Source organism: Quercus robur, chromosome 2 (assembly GCF_932294415.1).
Source record: "Quercus robur chromosome 2, dhQueRobu3.1, whole genome shotgun sequence".
NCBI lineage: Eukaryota > Viridiplantae > Streptophyta > Magnoliopsida > Fagales > Fagaceae > Quercus > Quercus robur.
The window spans coordinates 29,467,005-29,491,852 of NC_065535.1; the positions used below are offsets into that span (position 1 = coordinate 29,467,005).

The 24,848-nt window shown below is 37.2% G+C and overlaps 2 protein-coding genes across 11 annotated transcripts; both read left to right on the top strand.

Moving 5' to 3' along the window:
* Positions 1-264: 264 nt before the first annotated feature.
* On the top strand, positions 265-3,453 carry LOC126713233 (short-chain dehydrogenase TIC 32 A, chloroplastic). The gene is made up of 8 exons (XM_050412937.1): positions 265-896; positions 990-1,221; positions 1,728-1,807; positions 1,922-2,078; positions 2,188-2,269; positions 2,419-2,506; positions 2,754-2,800; positions 2,923-3,453. The coding sequence occupies exons 1-8, from the start codon at positions 773-775 to the stop codon at positions 3,121-3,123; spliced, it is 1,011 nt and encodes a 336-aa protein (XP_050268894.1). The 5' UTR covers positions 265-772; the 3' UTR covers positions 3,124-3,453.
* A 7,974-nt stretch (positions 3,454-11,427) lies between these two features.
* On the top strand, positions 11,428-18,566 carry LOC126713234 (uncharacterized). Of its 10 annotated transcripts, XR_007651312.1 has the most exons (10): positions 11,428-11,620; positions 12,413-12,740; positions 12,992-13,275; positions 14,146-14,243; positions 14,548-14,631; positions 14,802-14,882; positions 15,022-15,087; positions 15,163-15,258; positions 17,947-18,035; positions 18,215-18,566. XR_007651312.1 is itself a non-coding variant. In XM_050412939.1 (9 exons), exons 5-9 carry the CDS (start codon positions 14,624-14,626, stop codon positions 18,466-18,468), a joined length of 528 nt encoding a protein of 175 aa, XP_050268896.1. In that variant the 5' UTR covers positions 11,428-11,620; positions 12,433-12,740; positions 12,992-13,275; positions 14,146-14,243; positions 14,548-14,623; the 3' UTR covers positions 18,469-18,566. The 10 variants fall into 10 exon arrangements, 4 of the variants coding, with proteins under 4 accessions (XP_050268896.1, XP_050268897.1, XP_050268895.1 ...); XR_007651310.1 differs by having other exon boundaries at positions 14,802-15,087; XR_007651309.1 differs by having other exon boundaries at positions 15,022-15,258.
* The last annotated feature ends 6,282 nt before the right edge of the window (positions 18,567-24,848 follow it).

A 24,848-nucleotide genomic window follows, 5' to 3' on the forward strand; every position in this document is an offset into this window, starting at 1 on the left:
AAACGCCAAAAGAGACAACGGCGATCATATCTCCCGATCTTTTCATCTATGCCCACGTCTTTTTGGATCACCTCTAACTCACTCACACCATTTACAAATAATAAACAATTGGTGAATAAAGTAACCTCCATTTTATATTTAGTCAAGTAAATTAAACCCTCCATTTGGATTAAGTGTTGGATTCGACCCACTAACAAACAACAATAGACCCAATCATACACACATTTTATCTCAATCAATCAATGACAAATATGTAATCCTCTCTCTCTCTCTCTCTCTCTCTCTCTATAATTGATTCTCCACCTAGCTACTACACCAATAAAATCCCATAAAAACCTTTTCTTTTTCTTTAAGCTTCCAAACTAGCCCTGCAAAAGCAAAACCCTCTTTCCCTTCTCTTCTCTGTGATCATCTTAGTTAGGCCCCCCCCCCCCCCAATCAACCTCTCTATCTTTGTAGCACGCATACATAGAAACACAGTAAATACAAAGCGGCGTAGGCTGCAAAATTTGACAAAGAAAACACGACCTTTAGCTCTCTACTCAATACACCAAAACTGACAAGTAAGTACACGTACTTTGGGTTTTTTGACAGTTTTGTGATACTCCAACAGTGTACGTTGTCAACTTAGTTACACACTCACTCACACTTTAACCAAAACACACAGAACCCATTACCCCAAGTTCCCAACTGAACCAAAAAAAATTCAAGAATACCCACCATAACAAAGAAACTGCTAGTTACTGCTAGAGAAACCCAGTTAAAAAAAGAAATGCTTGAGACCGTGAAGTACCTAATCGGCTCAGCCGGTGCTAGTGGCTACGGCTCAAAGTCCACGGCCGAGCAAATCACCGAAAGCTGTGGCGATCTGAGCTCCATCACAGCCATCATCACAGGTAATCAATCATGACCGTTCAATCAAAACCCAGTATATAAGTATGTGTGGGAGCTAGAGTGAGAGTCTGACTTGGGTTTTTGTGATTGGCTAGGGGCTACGTCGGGGATCGGAGCCGAGACAGCTCTGGTTTTAGCCAAGCGAGGAGCCAGACTGGTTCTTCCGGCTAGGAGCCTCAAGGCCGCTGAAGAAGCTAAAGCTCGTATCGTGTCGGAGTGTCCCGAGTCCGAGATTTTTGTCATGTCGCTCGACCTTAGCTCTCTCACTTCTGTCCGAAATTTCGTCTCCGAGTTCGAGTCCCTCGATTTGCCTCTCAGTCTTCTCATGTAACTCCAAAAGTCCTCCTTTATTTTATTTTATTTTATTTTTTGTCGTTTTTTATTTTTCATAGTATGTTTTCGAAAATGTACTAGTATTGTCATTAGAATAATATATAAAACATAAACCGTAGACTATAATTTTGTTTTAATAATTTGATAATTTAGAAGGGTGAATTTGAATCTTGTACGTGGTTAGGTTAAAAATATTAAGAGATTTTTAGTAAGCGGATTATAATTTTGTAGTATAATTTTTAGTTTCTTGATAACCAATATATATATATATATATATATATGCGTTCGATGGCAGATTGATCTACATATATAAAAGAATGTACGAAATATATTAGAATAGACTATGGTTTTGTATTGACCCGATTTCCATAATTTCTCGATGACAATAACAATTATAAGTGATCGATGAGAAGTTGGTGTTTATAAGAATATTATTGTAGACATTTTAGACTATGGTTTTGTATAATAAGATGTGACTTTGTCTTTTTATTTGATCTTAGAAACAACGCGGGCAAGTTTACTCACGAGCATGCAATCTCTGAAGACGGAGTAGAAATGACCTTTGCCACTAATTATTTAGGTAAGCTATATTGAAACATATTATAAAAAAATGGTGGATTTGTTAATGGGGTTTTGGTAGAGCTTCAATAATGAGTTTTCTTTTTCTTGTTTTGTTTTCAATGAATATATGCAGGTCATTTTCTGTTGACGAAGCTGTTGCTGAATAGGCTGATCGAAACGGCAAAGAAGACCGGCGTTCAAGGCCGAATCGTGAACGTGTCGTCGAGCATTCACGGCTGGTTTTCCGGTGACTTAATCCGATATCTCGGTCTGATAACCCGAGACAAAAGGTGAATATAGAATAAGAAAAAAAAAAAAAAAAAATTATGTGTGCACTATATATGTATATGTATGTACGTATGACTTTGATTTGATTGAAATTTGTCTTGGTCTCTACAGCCATTATGATGCAACACGTGCTTATGCACTTTCGAAGCTCGCCAACGTTTTGCACACCAAGGAACTTGCTTGGAGGCTTAAGGTTGTTAAATTATTTGATTTATTAGTTAGTTGTTGGATTTGGAGACAGAAAAAGAAAAGTGAAAGTTTGTTTCTTTGTTTTTAACTTGTTCTTGTTCAAATTGTTTTGTTCATTTGACATTTACAAAAATATTTTACAATAACTTGCAGCAAATGGAGGCCAACGTGACTGTGAATTGTGTTCATCCAGGAATAGTGAGAACCAGACTCACCAGAGAACGTGAAGGCTTTGTCACAGGTTAAATTGGAACCCCCAAACAAATAATAATAATAATAATAATATGTTTGAGTAGGTTCCAATTAACTTAATTGATAAAGGTCTTTGTTGTCAAAGAAGAGATATTGTGTCTTGGCTTAATATAAAAAAAATAATGATTGTGCGTCCAAATCATATGATATTTATCAATACATAGGAGTATATATATAGTTGAGACCATTGTTTTAACTTTTAATTCTGAGTTTTTGGGTGTTTGATTAAATTGCAGATTTGGTTTTCTTCTTGGCTTCCAAGCTCTTGAAGACAATTCCTCAGGTATGTGTAAGCTAAAATATTGGATATACAATTCAATTTTAAATGTAACTTTCATTTTTTATCCTATGATTTCTTATAAACTGTCAAACCATATGACTGGAATGCGATAATATATTTTATAGGCTGCTGCTACCTCGTGTTACGTTGCCACTCATCCAAGACTGTTAAATGTGTCCGGAAAGTACTTTGCCGATTGCAATGAAGCTACAACGTCAAAATTGGGATCCAACTCATCCGAAGCTGTACGATTATGGTCTGCTTCTGAAATCATGGTTTCTAGAGACCCAAAAGCAGTGTTTAATCCACTCAACGCCTTGTTTTGAAAAAGATATAAAAAAAGTAGAAAAGAGAGATATATATAAGAAACAAAAAGAAAGGAAAGAGAGAAGGAGAAAGGAAAATAGTACACACTAAATCTAGCTAGAAGAAATACGTTTGTATACTGGGGTTTAAGTATTGTAGTAATAGATAATTAGATATGATATATATCCTTTGTATGTTGTAAGATATATATATATATATATGTGCACCTCTTAGTTGGTACAGGTTAAGCTATTTGTTAAGACTTATAAAAATGAGAGTATGAAATAGAATATGGTATGATGTTATATTAGATTGCTATTATGATACAATGATTATGGGATTACAGTTTATATATGTTGATGGGGTTTTTGATTGGGAAATGAAAGTGCTTGGAAACCCTAAGATTGTGTTAATAATACAATTAGTACGCATGGATATTGGTTTGTTTAAAGCAAAAATATTTGTTAAAAAAAGAGAGGAATGAGTGGACAATAAGAACATGGGGTCGGTTTGTACCATGTGGTGGTGGTTGATTTTTGAGGAGTATCTTTGAGAGTGTTGGTATGGGTCCTAGTAACATGCGTCATGGGGGAAGATGCACGCGTTTAAGGGCATGTATGCCTCTCCTTCATCATACTCTGATATGATATCATCACAAAATCATTGTATCCATTTCTTTTTGGTGATAGGAATTGGACCTAAACTTAGTGTAGTGATCTTTTTCCTCTTGGCCATGAAAAAGGGTGATATTTCACAAGACATTTTGGATAAATCAAGCAACAAAACTCAATCCATTAGCCCAAACTATCCCTAGCTACCATATTCCATATAACAATCCAACAAGTTAATTACACCCTGTGAATTATAATTCAAATCCTGTGTCTCATTTTTTGTGATTAGTGTAGCATAAAGTGGTATATATACAAAAATTAGATCAGAAAATTTGTATACGTTACCTATTACTTGTCATTTTTTACAATCATAAGGGGGAGATACACATAAGCAAACTTTCTTAAATGAAATACTTATCATAACTTTTGCAAAGAAAATTTAATTTTTACCTAAAACATTTGGAACATCGCTAGTCGGCACTACGCATTCATTCTTTTTGCAAGCATCCTTTTCAAATGAACCGTAAACCAAATGCATTAACAACAAACAAAGCATTGAGCTCTACTCATGATGCTCGTGATACAATCAATACTCAATTAACTTTGAATGATATACATGTTTATATGCTGCAAGCATTGAAGTCCATTATAGAAACGGTTTCTAGAGTTTTGATAAGGTTTGACTAGGGTTTTAAATATATTTCCTGTTTCTCGAAAAGTAAAATTGCGTGCTACAGCTACAATGGACCAAGTCAGTTATTGATGTCTCTTTTTCCAATAATATATGCTATTCTCTGCCCCTCATGGCTATTATATCATGCAAACTTTTGACTTCCATTATTTCCTTGGGACCAACATAAATATTGTTAGGGTCAATAGTTGGAGGCAAAAATGGCCCATTACCATAAATTTTCAAAATAATTTGCCCAGAAACACTGTTTCCAAACTATATAGCAATATACCACTTTTTTAGGTACTCGAGCTTGCCAAGCTCGAGTACCATGTTTTTTTAATCCACTATCGCCCCATATTCAAGGAGCCCTATAGTGGCGTTTTTAAGCCCTATAGTGACGTTTTTGGGCCCTATAGCGGCGTTTTTAAGCCCCCATACCAGATTAAGGGGCCCTATAGTGACGTTTTCGGGCCCTATAGCGGCGTTTTCCTGCAAAATTTTTTTTATAAGTCCCCATACCAGGTTCAAGGGGCCCTATAGCGGCGTTTTTAAGCCCTATAGTGACGTTTTTGGGCCCTATAGCGGCGTTTTCCTGCAAATTTTTTTTATAAGTCCCATAACAGGTTCAAGGGGCCCTATAGTGGCGTTTTTTGGCCCGAAAACGTCACTATAGGGCTTAAAAACGCCACTATAGGGCTCCTTGAATATGGGGCGATAGTGGATTAAAAAAACATGGTACTCGAGCTTGGCAAGCTCGAGTATCTAAAAAAGTGGTATATTACTATATAGTTTGGAAACAGTGTTTCTGAGCAAATTATTTTGAAAATTGATGGTAATGGGCCATTTTTGCCAATAGTTGGATATCATTGACTGTTTATTACCCTAAACTAGTTAGCCATAATTAATAAAATATTACTAGCAATTATCCCAATTGCGTACCTTATCAGTGAAGCATTATCTGATACGATTAACTTAAACCAAAGTGTGAAAAAAGGATGTGCATTAGGAGCATGTGACCTAACATGAATCTTTATGAATTCTACTCCTACCTCAAACTCTATAGTCTATAGGTGATATTATTGCTAAAAGCTTGCTGCAATGACTACAAAATTAAAATACTTAAACCCCCTCCCCCTCCCAAAATAATGAACTAAAAAAAGCTCCAAATTAAACCACCATCCCTAAAACCAGTAAACCTTTTTTTTCTTTTTCTTTTTAAATTTAGATGAGTAGATAGTTGGAGAGGGAGAAATGGAGTTCAAATCTCATACACGTGACACCACAAAAAATATCATTACCACTGGATTATCACAAAAACCCATTAAAACCAACAAATTAATCACTTAATATTTGTTAAATATTTATTGTGGGCGTCAAAAACCAACTACTAAAAAAATTCAAAAAGCTAGATAGAGGGTGGTGTTGGTATGACAACCACAATTTATTTATCTAAAACATATAAGGGAGGACTCCACAATGGGAAACTCAAACAATTGATTTAACTAACATGGCTTGTATTCCAAATGAAACTTGCTCATTACAATAGAGAAAACTGTCTTTCTCGCGGTATTCAACTGTAACAGATTGGAATTTCTTTCTATTTTTTCTCTATCCACTCTCTCCCTCTCTTTTTCCTAATCCTCCTTCTATTTGCTAGTCCCTCCCCTTATATAGGCATATTTTCTGCCCTTATCCTCCCGGCTGTCCTATCTCTAGCCGAATTCTCAAGAATAGTTTTCCTCTTCTTTATTGGGTTCCACGATTCCTTATCCTGAAACAAGACTTTTGGGGGTGTTTTCACTGTTCAGGTTGTTTCATATGTATTTAATGTGACAAGGGTTAGGTGGAGAACCCCTCATTAATGCAAAGGTAAAGATCTTTGCAAATCTTATCTATCTGGAGGGTTTCCTGAGGTTATATCCGCCAATTCTAGGCACGCCGTGGATTATCCGTGTTCAATATCTTGGATAAGACTTTGCTAAATGTAGTTTATCGTCAATTTTGCAAGAACGATCCGTAAGGATTCCCTTTGCTTCCTAAATATATGGACCGGTCCCATTCCATTCCACGAGGTCTTCTTGGCTATTGGGCCTTATCTTAAGCAAATGGGTTTGGACCATTCCCTTTCACAGGGTCTCCTTTGTGATTGGGCCTCAAGTCTGGGTGAAAATTCTTCAATCCCCCCACATTTATGAAGACAATAAAAAATGTATGTTGTATTGGGAATATGAACCTCTGTATTTTGATAAGGCTCTATTTCATGATTAAGATTTTGTGTGTGTGTATATAACAATATACTTAGAGTAATGCTACAGTTACAAACTATTTTACAACATTTTTACAAACTGTTGATGTGGCTAACTTTTTATTGGTTTTCATGTAGACACACCATTAATATCACTTTTTCATTTACCAATAACTACCTACCACATCAGCAGTTTGTAAAATTTTTTGTAAAAAAGTTTGTATCTCTAGCATTACTCATATACTTGTTGTTAAATATAGGTTAAAATGCAAAATTCACTCTCTATGTTTCACCAAAATTCATTTTAGTCCTCTTACTTTACTTTCGTTCATTTCAATCTTTTAACTTTTTAGTTTATTCAATTAAAACATTTCCATCAATTTTTGTTATACTTATATGTTATGATTAATTCTCCAATTTTTTAAATTAAAAAAAATTTTCAAATTTTTTTTTTGAGAAAACGGTAAGTCAATATTATTAAGGTAAATCAGATTGGAATACAACCTCCAACTCACTAGGTAGATCTTCTACCCATACATCAAAGTCTGTGGATGAAACCGCTCTCCTAGCTAGAGCATGTGCCAACTTATTACCATCCCGGCCAACATGCTAAAATTGACAAAACTGTAGGGATAAACTCTGATTACGCGCATCTTCAATTATATTCCCATACAGAGTGTTACACATCTCCTTCGCTTTCAAGGCCTGCACCACCCTCAAACAATCCCCTTCCACAATCACCTTAAAAATACATAATTCTTTTGCAAACACAACAACTCGGCAAGCAGCTAACGCTTCAGCAGCTTCAACAGAGTTAGGCTTTCGGATTTTCTGACTTAAGGCAACTATAACTTGGCCATGACAATCTCTGATCACCACTCCCAGACCTGCACTACCCAAATCTTCAGATATAGCCGCATCAGAGTTTACTTTATAGAACGTATCCTGAGGAGGAATCCAGCGAGCAGATGTGCCTCTAATTCTCGGCCTGACATCCTGTTTTGTGGCATCCAAAAATTCAGTCACCAAATCTTTTGCTCGTGCTCCAATCTCATGAAGTGGCCAAACAGATTGATTCTCTCGCAAACGGTTTCGCCTCTGCCACAAGCTCCATGCAATTGTAGAAAACCAAGCCACATGAAATCCTGACCCTTTTCGCAACACCTCCTCCAATAAGTCAAAAAACGTTCTAAAACCTTTTCTGTAATACTGGACGAAGCAGAGTTCAGACTTCCACACCGATTGGGCATGCTCGCATAGCCAGATACTATGCATGAGTGACTCTTGATGATCTCCACACAGCTCACACATCTCTTCCACAGGTAAATGCCGAGCTTTCAAATTTTGTTTAATGGGCAGCAAATCTCTTGCAGCACGCCATATAAAATGTCGTATTTTATTCGGAGTTCTGATTTTCCAAATGCTCTTCCAAACCTGATGTGAATTTTCGGAGGAGGATGAACCTGGTTCTTGCCTGCTTTCATCCTCAGACAGCATATGATAGGCACTACGAACACTATAGTGTCCATCTGGAGTCAATGGCCAGATCAGCAAGTCTTCTGTCCACCCCTCACTAACTGGGATATTTTTAATCAATTTAGCTTCCCAAGGCACAAAGGTCCTCTCTAACAGCCCCGGATCCTAAATCCTTGTACCTGGATAAAATAAATCCTTAACACAAGTCACAGTGGAAGCAAGTTTTGGTGAAATAACTCTACCATTAAGTTGGTCAGGCAGCCATCTTTGACCCCAAATAGCAATGGAACTCCCATCTCCAACTCTCCACATTGCCCCTCTACGTATTACATCACGCGCCTACAATATACTCCGCCATGCATAAGAGCATTTAGGATGAACTGAAGCTTCAAGGATATTCCCCATTGGAAAATACTTCGCACTAAAAACCTTATATAACAACGTTTCCTTCTGGTGAAGCAAACGCCATACCTGTTTAGCAAGCAAAGCATTATTAAATTTCTGAATATCTCTAAAACCCATACCTCCCATGGTCTTTGAAGAACAAAGAGTACTCCACTTGACCCAATGGATCTTTTTTGAATCCCCTTGACCCACCAAAACCTTCGAATCATGGCTTCAATGTCTTTACACAACCCAACCGGTATTTTAAAAACACTCATGGAATATGTGGGAATAGATTGAACCACCGCCTTGATCATGACTTCTTTTCCAACTTGGGACAATAATTTCTCCTTCCACCCCTGCATCTTCGCCCAAATTCTTTCCTTCAAATGAGTAAAGCATTGTTTTTTCGCTCTCCCTACAAAAGAGGGGAGCCCTAAATACTTCTCGTAGTGTTGAATGGCTGGGACATTTAGAGATGATTTGATTGCCTCCTTCATCTGTTCATCAGTGTTTCTACTAAAGAACAAAGTTGTCTTGTTCTTATTAAGCATTTGGCCCGAGGCAACTTCATACAAGGATAAAAGCTCTTGAATTTTCTCGCACTCCTCCAAAGTAGATCTGCAAAACAAGAGACAATCATCGGCAAAGAAAAGATGAGTAATCTTAGGTCCATTATGACTTAGAGAAAATCCTTGAATTTCCCCATTCAAAGCCGCTTTCCTGAGAATGGCATTCAACCCTTCCACACAAAAGAGAAACAGATATGGAGAAAGGGGATCACCCTGTCTCAAGCCCCTAGAAGGTTTAATCAAGCCCTTTGGCTCCCCATTAACCAAAATTGAGTAAGATACCGTTGTAATGCACTCCATAATCAGAGCCACCCAATCCTCCCTAAAACCCATCCTCAAAAGGATCTTTTCAAGAAAAATCCATTCCACCCTGTCATAAGCCTTGCTCATATCCAATTTAAGAGCCATAAAACCTGTCTTCCCTGTGCAAGTGGTTTTCATATGGTGAAGGGACTCAAAAGCAATGAGAATATTATCAGTAATCAGACGGTCAGCAATGAAAGCACTTTGAGCTTTAGAGATAATAGAGTTTAGTAGAGGTTTCAAATGGTTTGCAATCACCTTACTAACAATTTTATAAATCACATTACACAAGCTTATGGGTCTGAAATCCGTCACTCTTTCAGGGCTTTGGACCTTTGGGACTAAAGTGATAAAAGTATGGTTAATGGATTTCAACAAAGAGCCAGAATTTAAACAAGACAATACAACTTGAGAAACATCCATACCAACCTCGGTCCAATATGTTTGGTAGAACAAGGGAGGCATTCCATCAGGTCTCCGGGCTTTTAAAGGAGCCATCTCTTTAATTGCATGCTCAACCTCCTCCACCGTATAAGGCCTAGCCAAGTCAGCTTGCATCTCTTCACTCACTACACATTGTACACTGTCTAACACTTTATCCAAATCATGTGGGATCGATGATTTAAACAAATCTGCATAAGAGGTAGTAAACCAACCTGAAAAAATATCCTCATCTTCACACCATATGCCATCTGCATCCTTAAGCCCTTTTATGAAATTTCTTCGTTTTCTCCCGGTAGCCGTACCATGAAAAAACTTCGTGTTTTGATCCCCGCTTTGCAACCATTGAAGCCTAGACCGTTGCTGCCACATTCTTTCCTCTCTATCATATAAGACATTCAGCTCCTTCTTCAAACGATTCACCTCTTCCAAGCACCCAGTTCTGACCGAGACCTCTTTTGCCACCCATAACAGCTCCTTAGTTTTTTTAATTTTCTGCAAAACACTCCCAAAATTTCAATTAACGATTGAAAAGTAGTTTCTAGATTTTTTTTTTTTTTCAAAAAATTTTAACAAAAGTTGATGGAAAGACCTTAATTTAATAAATTTGAAATTTAGAAGACTGAAATGAATGAAAACAAAGTTAGAAGACTGAAATAAATTCTGAAAAATTTAGAGGGTGGGTTTGGCATTTTAGTCTTCAATGTATATAGATTCTATCAACATTAAAACCTACAGTCTAGTTACCACCATACATCCTTGGTGCGATGATCACTTCATAAGTATAAGTGTTTGTAGAGTGTGGGAGGTAAGGGCTGGGGTTCAAGTCTTTAGGAGAGAGTTTCACACACATATACACTTAGATTAGACTAGAGTAGAATTTTTATCTTGTAAAAAAAAAAAAAAAAAAAAAAAAAAAAAAGGGAAGAAACCTACAGTCTAGTCGCTTGTGGCATTATGTGGGCGTCATCACAGTCATCTTTGCCAAGCTCAAACCAAGGCTCGATTTAGCTGGACATTGGGTCACGGTTGTTGACCATGCAACTTCAAGCATTAACATGAAGGTAATCCAAGATGTTCATTCAAGAAAGATCTATCTCTAGGGAGGAAATAGAGAGAGAAAAAGAGAGGTTCATTCAAGAAAGATCTATCTATGAGAGAGAGAGAGAGAGAGAGAGAGAGAGAGATTTGTCTGTGTTGGGAGGAAATACAAAATTAGCAAGAAATAATTTTGCTTTACTAGGTACTCAACAATGGATTTGGCCAATCAAAATTTAGAAAACTGTTGGTTTATTGCGCGCTCAATGTGAATTCTCTAATAATTTTAAAATCATGACCTTACTCTCCATAATTGAAGAGGTGCTTATTTATTTAATAATTTGATAGTTCTAATAGGAGATAGTGGATTTGATCCCACAAGAAGACTGAAGACAGGAACCCACAAGAAGAGGAGCTCAATAATGACAAAATGAATTTAGCTTTGTTATCTAAAAGCTATGTTTATTTGAACCTAGTGTCCAGACTCCAAACTGCAGACCCAACCCAAGCAATCCATACTTCACCTTCAAACTATGGGCCTAGCATAGGCCCATAAGTCCAAACCCATCTTCAATCCCCAAACCCCAAAAACCTCCCAAAAACCCAAACTCTTACACTCGCAGAAAAAGCCAGTTCTTCCTCACAGCTCCACTAACATACTCCACAATCTCCACACAAAAATGGCGACCCTTTTGCCGGAAACCTCCAAAATCCCCCAGTGCTGCATCGTCCTCCTGGTCCGTTCACGCCGTGCCATCAGAACATATCTCCGAGGTAACCATTTACTCATTTCCAAATACTTCTGAGAATTGTTGATATGTATTTATGTATGTATGTTCTGTTTCTTTGTATGTATAAGTATTTGATATTTTGGAGGTGGGTTTGGGTTTGGGGTTACAAATATTACGTGTGATTCTTTGTTTATAAGCATTTCAATTCTTGGAGGTGGTTTTGGGGTTGCTGACATTGTTAGAATAATAGTTAAGTGATTCAATTTATCATTTCGTAATAGCTTAAACTTTTGGGACAAATGGTAGTTTAACATGGTAACAGGTGTTCTTGAGTTCTGACCCTGTCTTCACTTTATCTCCCATTTTAAAAATTAAAAATCCTGCATGTTTGACCTCACTTATTAAGGGGGAGTCCGCACTACACTTGAGGGGGAGTGTTGTAATTATGGTTGATTAAATCGATTAATTCTTCATAGCTTAAGCTTTTGGGACAAATGGTAGTTTATCATATATGTTGGTATTAGGTGTACAGAAATGTATGCGTGCTTTGATTTTTGGAGGTGTGTTTGGGTTTATGGATAAATATGTATGCTTCATTGTATGTATATTGTACAAGCATTTGAATTTTGGACGTGGGTTTGGGTTTATGGATGGATATGTATGCTTCATTGTATGTGTAAGGATTTGATTTTTGGACAAGGGTTTGGGGTTACAGATAGGTATGTAGTTATGATTCTTTCTATGCATTAGAATTTTAGTTTTGGAGGTGTTTTGGGGGTTACAAATATCTATGTATATATGCTTCTCTCTATTTATATGCATTTGATTTTTGGAGGTGGGGAATTGGGGATACAGAGCTTGAGGAGCCGCACATGAAGAGGAAGGTGCTGAGGCTGTCACAGTTGCTGAACACAATCAAAGATGTGAATGCACAGCTAGTGACAACAACATAGAGGAAGCTAACAGAGGACCTGTTGAAGTTAGTAGAGCAGTTGAAGCAGTGGTGGAAGATCAAAAGCTCCTATGGTGACGTTGGCTTCAAGTATACATAGGATGAGACCGTCGCTTATGTTGCGTCTCGGATGCCTGCTGTGTTCTAAGCATGTTACCAAGTTCAGTGAAAGATAGGAAATTGAATGGGTGCTTTCTGTGTGGAATTGCTGGTATTGTTTTCCGTTTGGTTGCCAAAATTTGAGACTTAGATGAAGTTCTGAGCTTAACTCAGTCAACGAGTTGAATTAGGCTTAACTGGGTCATGGCTTTTAGTTTCCTTGAGTTCTAATTGATTAATTCCCCCCCTCCCCTCTTTTCGCCCTTTTTTTTTTTTTTTTTTTGTAACTGTTCTTAGCAAGCAAATGAAGCTTTTGGGATTTGAATATTTTTCTTATCATTTTTGTACATTTTGCATTTTTAGGTTCGTAGAAGGTTACCAAGTTTCTCTCTAGCTAGAGTGTTAGGTTTTGGTGATGGCACGGGTTCAGCTTCCTGGTGAAAAGCTCATTTCGTTATCTCACAATATGGTTACCTGCATACTGGAATGCATATTGGTTCACTGTTATCTTTTAGTAGCTGTGTTTGCGACAATTTGAACAAAATTTTGTAGGGCCCTGCAAGTAGTGTGGCCACAGTCCTTGGAGAAAGTTAAATTAGTAGTGCCATCCCAGTCAATGCAGCATGCTGGCTGGAGCCTTATACAAGGTAACTGACATTTTCCCATTTCAAATAGTTGATTTTTCTGTGAGATTGTTGTATGTTTAATATTTCAAAGAGCAGTTGGTAATTAGATGAAAAATTACTATTGTTTGAAGGGACCGTATAGTAATTTTTCATTAGCCCATTGTATTTCATTAAGGTGCTAAATTGTATTGGTATCCATTGAGTGCTAAATGGGTTTGGAGTCTTGGATTTGGAAGTTACGCAAACTTAGTATTTATGTATAGAATAGCCTTATAATACAATATCTATGATTTTTTATTCATGAATTAGCTCAGGCCAATGATATTTAGTGATTTGCATTAGGTGTGTGATATGGTGCTTATATGCATGAGCTCAATTTGAGTAAAACCTTTATGTAACCATGTCCATAGTGGACTCTTTCATAGATCCTAATTTCGTTTAGCAACTATCTTATGTCATAATTTAATTAAAACTTAGAAAATGGAATCTAGAGTGGAACCAGAACCCATGAGTCCTCATTTTCCGTTACTGCTATATTCTTTTAGAATTATCATTGTGATGCTGCCTATTTGTATTGCTACCGATTCATCAGTTCATTATTCTAAAGTATCTCCACTAGTGATTCCTTCTAAAATTAAAACATGCATTATGGCTGTGAATAAACGCTCAAGAATTCCTGTTAAGAAATGAAGGGATAGGCTTAAGATTAACATATGCAATTTTATTTTTAGGCACAATTTAGATTTAAATTTCATTTGACATGCTATCATTGTGTGCCTTGAAAATTATTTTGCCTTATTAACATTGTTCCTGAGAAATGTGAAGTATGTTTGCATTATCACTAGGCTTCTTCATGTGATCAAAATAAAACTATGTTACAATTTTTCCTAGGTATGAAGAACCTGCCACTTACTCGTAGTTATGGTAGCATTAAGGCACTTACTAAAAGCATCAATAAGTCAGAGAGAGGACATGGTCTTGAGAATGCTGTAAGTTGCATTCTTCTAGGTCTCTTCCTAAAACATTTCCCTGAATTATTTGTATTTTTCCTAGGCATGAATGTAGGAAGTAGCATGTTTCTATATGATATATTATTTTTTAAAGTATTGCACCTAAGGAATCTTTTATCAAAATTTTTTTTTTACCATATTTATTTTGTATTATAGCCCATTAATAATAATTTAACATGAATGAGGATTCCATCACTCTATTTGATTTATAAGAGAGTGTACAAATATCAGTTGAATATCTGGTACTAATTGATATTTAATGGCTGTTGGCTCTGGGGTGAAGTCCTACATGCTTGGAGAGATACCATCACTGAAGGACAGAATCACTATAGTATGCCAGCTTTGGGATCTTTCACGGGATGTTCTGGTATGATTCTTGCTTATGGAAATTTTCGTGTTTCATCATGTTTGTACATGGCATAGAGATAGTGATGATCTCACATTATTGATGAATTGTTTTACTTGCTTTTATAGTCTTGATCTTTTCAGCATTCAAGTTTTCTCCTTTGATGTTTATGAAATGCAAATATGGAGCAGGTTTCGGTTGAACCTGGAACACCTCATGGATTTAATGCCATATCTCAGATGTGATGTCATATATTATGGATGGAGAAAAGGGTAAGTTTGTTCATTCTTCAGGACAAGATTTTAGTTAGGGTAACTATTCAATATTTGTTGCAAGACTCTTGTGCTTCTGATTAACTAATGTGCTTTATTAACTCTGCTTATGTGGAGTGTCATATTCATGATTTCTTAGAAATTCCGTGAATCTAAAGCTGCAATAATACAACTTCAAAGGACTTGGTGGTGGCTCAAAAAAGTGGTGCATACATGGTTGCCCCTGTGAGTACTATAGTCCCACCCTCTCTATCTCTCTCATATAGTTCTCTTTATGCAGTGTCCTCATGATGGGCAATGTCCATTGGCAAAAACTAGTAAATACTGTCATTTTGTCCAACACTTGGAGAGGACATCATCACAACAAGCATACAAGGTTCCTCCTTTAATCCATATCCTACACCTTCTGCCCCATGTGGCTATTGTTCCTTTGCTTAGTTAACCATTCGGTTTATCATCTGTAAGTGGGCCAATCCACTACATGTTTATATGCATGCCATGGTTTTTAAACCTAGGCAGTTATGAGAACCTGAAAACTGAAAAGAGAGAGGTTCAAGGCTCTAAAGTACGACCAGCATAAATAATAAAATGAGTTAATTAAAGAAAATGCAAATCCCACATGGAAAAAATGAATGAAATATATATATTTAAAGTCTTACAAGTCTCATATTGAAAGAATAAAGGAAGACGCTAAGATTTTTCCTCTATAAATAAGAAAGAGGTTTTATCACTTTTATGGTACTCAATCGTAGAGTTCATTAATCTTTTCTTTTTAATAAAAGGCTCTGATGTTGCCATGTTAGCATTCCATTAAAAAGGAAAGGTCAAGATTTAAGGAACTCTTTATGGTAAAGTACCCTTGGAACACTGGAAGATCTTGATTCTTGATCCTGTTACAAGTCTCACATTGAAAAAATAGAGGAAGATTTTATACTTTTTCTCTATTAGTTGCACAATCCTTAAAGTATGTGAAGTGTTCAATGCAAGAGCTAAATTTTGTTGGGCCTAGCATTCTTTAGTTAAATGAATAACTTAGTTCATTTAATTTTAATGCATGCATTTTTTTTCGATGGTCAAAATCTTTAAGAAATTGTCCCTTCTTTTTGTTTGGACCTGATCGGCCTAGACACTGGTTCCTATTTAACCCAGTCAGTCCTGTCTGGGTTGTAAAAACATGATGCATGCAATGTCATATTTGATTGACAGATGTTCTAAGCATGTTTCAAGAGTTACTTATGAAGAGAGTATTAGATCCGTGCGTTTTAATGGTTTATCATGGGTTCAATACTAGTCCTAACTTGCAGGTTGCTTAATAATGTAGTGACTTAAAAAAAAGTTGTCAAAGAACTATACTAATCATGTTGTTCTCTTCTTATTTGCAAGTTGCCTTACAGTTCTATTCCTATGATTCTTCTAGTTTGGGGAAGAATTTTTTTTTTTTTTAAATAGGCAACTTGATGCATTAAGGAAATTGATTTTATCAATATTACCTTCCGTCTTATCACTGGACAGGGCTGCTTTCAAAGAGACAGGGCTGTTTATGGATTTTTCCTCGTAGACAGCAACAGCTCAATCCTAAAATAGTTTTAAAGCATACTCTTAAAAAAAAAAAAAAGTACAAAAGCATATAAGAGCATCCACAGTAGACGTTGTAAAAAAAATGCCATTTTAATACACTAAAAGTTTACTTTATTATTTTACCACATCATTTTACAACATCTCATTTATCAGATATTTTATTCTTCAATTTTATACATTAAAATAATATTTACAACACATTAAAATAATATATTAAATTCCTCCCCTCATCATCATCATCAACCACCACCGCAACAGCAACAACAACAACAACAACAACCAAAAAAATTGTTGCGGCCACAATCACCAGGAAAAAAAAAAAAAAAAACCACAACCACCAAAATCAACCCACAACCGCCGCCGAATTCACCACCAAAACAAAAAAACAAAGACAAAAACAGATCAGAAATCATCATCATCATCAACCACCACTGCAACAACAACAACAACCAGAAAATTTGTTACGGCCACAATCATCAAGAAAAAAAAAAAAAAAAAACCACAACCACCAAAATCAACCCACAACCGTTGCCGAATCCATCACCAAAATAGAAAAACAAAGACAAAAACAGATCAGAACAGAGATCGGCACCACCACTAATTCGCCATCATTGATTCGCCCACCAGCCGACCCACCCACTACCACTGATCCGCCCATCAACATCTCAACCCACCCACCACCATAATCCACAATCCGAACCCACCCACCACCGATTTGCCCATCTCACCCACCGCCATAACCCATAACCCGAACCCACCCACCACCAATCTGCCCATCCGAACCCACCTATCAAACCACAGCAAAAAAAAGTGAACGGAAAAAAGAAAAAAGGAAAAAAAAAAAAAAAAAAAGAACCCAAAGCGGAATAAAGAAGACAGATGAACGGCGGCGTCAAGTGGTGGTCTTTGGTGAGATCGGCGGTGTTGAGTGGCGGCCATTGGTAATCGGCGTGCTGTGGAAGATGAATAGAGAAGACAGAGATGAGAGAGAATACAGAGATGAGAAGACGGAGAGAGAGATCTGTGATGAGGAGAGAGAAAACGAGAATAAAATAATAATATATATTATGCAACATCTGTCCGTACCGTGCCAAAATTGTGATGGTACTGTAGCATGTTGCAAAAGTTTAGCACATTTAACACATCTAATAAAGGGGCATTTTTGGTGTTTGGTGTAGCAAATGTGCCAAATATTTGGCATTTGGCACATTTGCCACACCTGCTGTGGATGCTCTAATACTGTTAATTTGATGATTTTTATGAAGTTCATTCAGAACGAAAGTAATTCTTTTACATCTTAATTGTTAATTAGCTAAGTGATTTTTTCATCACAGGTTCTTTCTATCAATCTCTATGATGAGTATATTTACCAAAACTGCACAAATATGATTCCTCAAGTTATTTTTGAGCTTTTATTTTTTTTCTATTTCCTCCACCTTGCAGCTCCTAGATATTTATATATTACATGACTGTTTAATTTGATCAGGGAACCTTGGCCCCTTGATGGAATGGAATTTGAGACATTGAAGGAGCAACATGCAAAAAGAAAAATCCAAGATCTTGAAATTGACTACGGTACATCTGAGTACTCTATTTCCACTGAAAACCTCTCCGAGAGATCTTCATAATTAAAACATGTTTTTGCTATAATGTGATTACTAGTATACATATGCTAATCAACTAGCATTCCAGTGTGATCTGGGAATTTCTGAACTTCAATTTCTTTCTGATACCATCTCTAATGACCTTGATAGAGGACCTAATTAATTTACAACGAGAAGCTGGTAATATTCCATACGAAGAAGTGGATCCAGCTACCTATGATTCTGTTGTAATGGATACTGATGCTGCTGACCAGAAGGAGAAGAAACTACCTCTGCTGATCTTGGGGGGTAGTTGGGGTAGGCTTATTTTTTCACCTGTTAGTCGGGGCAGGCAGGTCACAATTGATGTTTGTCGATCGACCAAACAATATGGCTCGGAGGATTCGTTTGAGCATGTGGTGTGATGAGTATGCCTCACATGTAAATTTGTCCCTGTAATACTAATGAAAAGATCTCTCTGGGGTGACTTGGGGCCCTTTTGAAGTGATATTTTCATTTTTAATTGTCATTTTGTATACGGCCTTAAGAAAAAAAAATGAAGAGGACAAGGTTAGATTAGATGGATCAAACATCAAAGGAAGAGGTTAATCTAACAAATGTTCATTGTGCCAACGCAGTGGCGACTCTAGGAATTTTGTTCAGGGTGTTGCTATTCCTCTTTGAAAAAATTTCGGGTCATTTCGGTCTATTTCAGGTGTTTCAGGATGTTTCGGTAAATACTGGCCGAAATTCAAGATTTGGCCGGCATGAAGTTTGTGCTTAAAAAAAAAAAAAATTCTTAAAACTAAAACAAATTTGCAATCTGTATACTGAAAAACCTCAAAAGGAAAAAAAAATGAAAAGAAAAGAAATGAACAAAAGTATCTATACAATAAACTATAAGTTTATTTGAAATATTAATAAAATTATTAATTATTGTTGTTTAGTTGTTTCATTAATTATTAAATTATTAATTGTTATTTAGCTTAACATAATTTAATTTGTTTGTCTTTTATAATATATTAGTTAATTAAATTATTAATTATTGGTGTTTAGTTGCTTCATTAATTTTTTTTTTACTAACTACTAGTAGTCTAGCACACAATCTACTGTGTATAAGCACACACTAGCACACACTTTATGTGTGCACACACCCTTGCCTCTACATGCCTTTACTTCCCCAATTCAAATATCCCACCCCTGACCCCACACCACACAGCCCTTGCCCCTATCTAACCCCACTCAACAGACAAGATTCACACTAAAGGAGCCAATGAGATAAATTCACAAATCACAATATACTAAAAGACAAACTCACCAACGCCAACTGACCAACACAGTGACACACCAACGGGTAAAGTAAAAAAAAAAGGGGCAAGCAAATAAATTGAACAATTATAATTTATAAAGGCTTAAAAGAGAGAGAATCACTTCAAAAAGAAAGAGAGCTCTCTCTCTCTCTCAGTCTCAGACCAGAGTCTACACCACAATCCACAGCAAAACCCAAAGATTAAGAGAGAAAAAGAGAGAGATGTAAAGTGTAATAAAATACATTGAGGCGTCGCAAGCTCTGATCTGATCGACGTTGCATACACTGATCTCTCTCTCTCAGTCAATGTCACATAAACTGGGCTCTCTCTCTTAGTCGACGTCGCAAGCTCTAATCCAATCGGACCGATTTCCGATCTCCGATCTCTAATGCCCGATCCAAGCTCTGTTGCTTGAATTTCAGGCGGAGGCGCCATCGTCGCGTCGCACCTATGTGCTTGATGATGAGGTTTCAGGCAGAGGTATAAGGGGTTGTCCTTGATGAGGTTTTTTTCTTTAGGGTTTCTGATTTTAGGTTTTAGCTTTACCATTTGATGATTGAGGCGGACGCATATTCGTATTGGGTTTTGGTTGGTTTTATTTTTATTTTTTTTTGAGAATACGTTTGGGTTAGGCCTTTGGGTATTTGTTTAGGATTGATGTTAGGCTTTTTTTTTGGGCTTGCTCTGTAAAATCCAAACAAATTTGTTCTGTAAAATCATAAGGTTTTACAATTTTTTTTTTAAAAAAGATTTTAGTTCAAAATTTGTTTGGCATAAATTTTTTTGAGAGTGTTCCTAATTTTGCTTGAGGGTGTTCCTATTTTATTTTTTAAGGGTAAACAAATAAAAAAATTTAAATTATTATATATAATTTTTTCTTTTTTCAAGTCAGGGTGTTCGGGTGTTCCTAGGAACACCCTAACTTCAACATGGCATCGCCACTGTGCCAACGTGACAAGTCTATAAAAATTGGTAAGTTATGGAAGTCTCACCTTTGTTTTTTTCCCGTTTGTCAAAATATTTTTGCTTTTGGTTTCAATGATGGCGGTCATAACTTATTTTGAATCTTTGGATTGTTTAAGCCTGAATTCTGCTATTTTGGCTTTAAGCAGGTTTTCCACTCTTCAAAGCCGTAATTTTCTCTAAATAACAATGTTACAGTTATTATTTATAAACTAGTTGCATACCCGTGTGTTGTGCGTGATAATTTTTCTCATTAAATATATTTTTTATAAATATTATTATTTAAGTTATTAATCATTAGTTTTTCATTATTTTTTAAGTTAATAAAAACCTTAAATATACCTTCTTCTTCTTCTTTTATTTAATTTTTTTTTATATCCTTTATATTGATATATATATATATATATATAAATATAAAATATGTGAATCTTTACACATACCTTTAATAAGTAAACTCTTTATATTCCACTTCTTTAAATGCGTAAAATGATAGAATGCTACTCCATAATGATAGTGGCTAATTAATTTTATTATTTTTTTAATGATCTCATTTGTAACGCTTCTTACCATTATCATATATTTCTGACAACCACCGCACATTCTTAGTGCGATGGTCACTCCACAAGTATAAGTACTTATGGAGTGTGGAGGACAAGGGCCGAAGTTCAAGTTTCCAAGAAAGAGTTTCACATATATATGTACTTAGATTAGGCTAAATGAAATGTCAAAAAAAAGATTTTAAATTTTTCTAACTTTATTTCTTATGTAATTTCTATTATTATTGGAAAACATCTCTTTTCTAGTTATGATTAGAAATATGGTTTTCATGGTTAGAATTTGACTAGTTTTAAGTTTAAATTTAGTACTATGATTGTATTTTTTTTGAGAAAAAGGTAAGCGAAATTTTATTAAAAAAAAAAAAAGATCACAGACAAACTCAAGACAAATCCGATTGGAATACATCATCCACATCCTTGGGTAAAGCTTCTACCCACACATTAATATCTGCAGATGAAACTGCATTTTTAGCTAAACTATGAGCTAGCTTATTCCCTTCTCGTCGAACATGCTGGAACAGTTCCTTAACGTTCCTCCAAGTCCCTTAGTTTCATTAGTGATGTGGCCGAACAGCGTATGACACCGTCCATTGCAATTCAAAACTTGAATAACCCGAAGACAATCGCCTTCAATTATTACTCTAAACAAGCTCAGCTCCCTTGCAAAAATAACTGCGCTTCGAGCTGCCAAAGCTTCAGCCGTTTCAACTGGCTGAATCGAGCCAATATTCTGACATAATGCCGCAATGACCTGCCCTGTATGATCACGATATACAATACCAACTCTTGCCAAACCCAATCCTTCGAAAAAAGCTGCATCAAAGTTAGCTTTGTAGCAATCTTCAGGTAGAGGAGACCAACGCACCTGTGGACGATGATTGGGCTCGCGCAGCTTCTGTGGATGCACATCTCAATACTCTACAACCAACATTCTTGCTATGTCCCCTAGTTCATGTAACGGCCATGAAGGGTAAAGCTCCTGCATCCTATTGCGACGCTGCACCACGCCATCGTGGCAAACAAAGTGTAAGGTTGAATTTATTCAACCATCTAATTGGCTTTATTCCTTGCCAAATTTGCTTGTAATTCAGCATTTAGTAACCCTGTATTTAGGTGGGTTTGTTGTAAGGGTAGTGAGTGAGATAGAGTGAAGACTGCTCAAGAGTGTGCAAGAAAACAGAGTGTTGCGGCTGGGACTCGCGGGTGGACTCGCGGCTGCAAGCCGCCAGAAGCTGCACACGTGCCAAGCATGCTGGAAGATGAACAGTTATGCTAGCTGGAGCACTACAGGACAAAACAGGACAACTGGCCATACGGTTAACTCGCGACTAGATCTCGCGACTTAGTCAAGCCGCGAGGTCAAGCCGCGAGCCACCCCTGTTTTGTAAAATCCTGACGTTTCACATTCCTCTCCACTCTAGTATAAATACCCCTTTAACCCACGATTGAAAGAGAGTTTCCAGAGAGAATTTTGAGAGAGAAACCCTAAAGAAAAACAAGATTGTTTCACACACAATCCCTACCTTAGAGTCTCATCAAAATCCCTCACTCTCTTCCTCTCCATTGTCAAATCCTTGAGAGGCATTATACCAAACCTGGTTCTCACTATTATCATCTCTGTGAGATAGTCGTTTGGAGTTCTGGGAAGCAGTTAGGAAGGAGCCAATCTTCATTGGTTGATGCTACGGTGTAGTAGCGGAATCCGGAAAGCTAGAAAAGAAAAAGGTTCGGCGCAACCTCGTTGGAGCAAGAAGCTTGGAGGGCTTAGGTGCACAGGGTAGATTAGGCTTGGAGGGTCTATTGCTGTCCTTGTATCCCAACTGTATTTTCTAGTGGATTGATTACCGCTTGGAGGGCGGCGGAGAGGTTTTTCGCCGAGGTCTTCGGTTTCCTCTTCGATAACACATCGGGTGTTATCTTTGTGTTTGCATCTTCCTTCCTCTCTATCTCTGCCTTTACATTATCTGCTGTGGTTTATTTTGTTATGGCTTAGATAGTTGTTTAACCAATTTCATATTATAGCATATGTTAAGTTTCCGCACACTAGTTGTTTGACATATTGCTTGTGTTGGTTAAGTTGGTTTTTGGGGGTCTAAACGTTCAAAAGTGTTTTTGTACACGTTTTTGAACTCTCAATTGGTATCAGAGCGGGTACACTGCTGTTTGGTTTCATTACCATTGTGTGATCCTTGACTCCCTTTTGAGATGGATAGGTCTCAATCCCTTAATGCACCTCCATATTTTGATGGTAGTAATTATGCGTTTTGGAAGGTTCGTATGAAAGCCTTTTTGTGTTCTATTGATGAATCCGTGTGGGATGCTGTTGAGATTGGTTGGACCAAACCTGAGGCAGCCAAATCCACATGGGATAAGGCAGCACTTGCTGCATCTAATGCTAACAGTAAAGCACTAAATGCTATTTTTTGTGGTGTGTCTCCAGATGAATTTCACAGGATTTCTCACATTACCATTGCCAAAGATGCATGGGAGATTTTGGAAACAACTTATGAAGGCACGAAGAAAGTGAAAGACACCAAGTTACAAATGCTGACCACTCGGTTTGAGGAGCTTAAAATGAGTGAGGATGAGTCTTTTGACTCTTTCTATGGGAAGCTAAATGAGGTGGTTGTCAGTAAGTTTAACTTGGGGGAGAAAACGGAGGACTCAAGGATTGTAAGGAAGATCCTTCGATCATTGCCGGAAAGTTTTCGTGCTAAAGTGACAGCCATTGAAGAGAGCAAGGATCTTGACGACATCAAGGTACAGGAGCTGGTTGGTTCTCTGCAGACTTATGAGATGTCGCTGCCAAATCAACGGAAGAGTAAATCCCTTGCTCTAAAGACCATTAATGAGAAGGTGGAAGATCAAGGCTCATCGGGAGAAGATGTGGTTGACAAAGATGTAGCCTATCTTGTTAAAAATTTCAGAAAGTTTTTGAAATTCAAAAATAATGGAAAATTTGATGATAAGAGAAAATTCCAAAATTCTGGAAGGGAGAAGAGGGATTTCAAAAAGAAAGATGGAAAAGAATCTCAATCCACACAAGGTGTCACTTGTTTTGAATGTAACGGGCATGGACACTTTAAGAAGGAATGTCCTAATTATTTGAAATCGAAAGGCAAGGTGTATGCCACGACCTTGAGTGACTCAGATTCGTCTGACTCAGAATCTGAAGAGAGCTGTGATGGAGAAGGGAACTATTCAGCTTTCATGACTATTGCTCATGTTGAGTCTTCGGATGAGTTGAATTTGCTTGTTCAAGACCTTGGAGAACATAGTGATGATGACTCACTAGGAATTGTTGAAGAATCAGAAGCTGAAGAAGAAGAAAGCACAGCAACTCTTCAAGAAAATTACAACTCACTCTTGGAGAAGTCGGGTGAATACACAAGGGTAGCCAAGGCTGCTGTGAGAAAAATGAAGAAGGCTGAGGAGGACTACAAAAGTCTCCTAATCCGGTATAGGGAGGCCAAATGCGAGATTGAAACACTGAATGGTGAGCTGTCCGAAGCTTACACTAAAGTGAGATTTCTTGAGAACGAGGTGATGCAAGCAAATGCTAAAATAGAGAGGGTCACCACCAAGAAGCTAGATGATGTTATATCTTCTCAAAAGAGCTTTTCAGACAAATCCGGACTGGGATATACCGGAGGAAGTAGTTCAACTGGAAATGTCACTAAAGAAGTGAAGTTTGTAAAGGCCAAAGATCCAGTTGTAGCTGACCTTACTGGTGTGAAGCTCGAGGTGGAGGAGAAGAAGAATGTGGTGGACCAACGGATGCTGAATCATCGTAACTAGTCTGTGGGCAGGTCTGAATCCCGTGTCAAGTCACGTCCACGACCACAAAGAGGTCCTAGAGGAACGTATGTGTGCCATTATTGCGGACTTCAAGGGCACACTCGACCAAATTGCCAAAAGCTGAGAGCAAAGAATAGTGCAACTCCTCAAAGGTCAGGAGGACCCAGAATTGATAGG

Excerpts from the sequence above, each read along its gene's own strand:
- LOC126713233 (XM_050412937.1), top strand. The coding sequence starts at position 773 with ATGCTTGAGACCGTGAAGTACCTAATCGGCTCAGCCGGTGCTAGTGGC. Across the intron at positions 2,079-2,187 it reads CTGATAACCCGAGACAAAAG|CCATTATGATGCAACACGTG; the intron begins GTGAATATAGAA and ends TGGTCTCTACAG. Across the intron at positions 2,507-2,753 it reads ACGTGAAGGCTTTGTCACAG|ATTTGGTTTTCTTCTTGGCT; the intron begins GTTAAATTGGAA and ends ATTAAATTGCAG.
- LOC126713234 (XM_050412940.1), top strand. Across the intron at positions 15,259-17,946 it reads CATCACAACAAGCATACAAG|GGAACCTTGGCCCCTTGATG; the intron begins GTTCCTCCTTTA and ends TAATTTGATCAG. Across the intron at positions 18,036-18,214 it reads AGATCTTGAAATTGACTACG|AGGACCTAATTAATTTACAA; the intron begins GTACATCTGAGT and ends TGACCTTGATAG.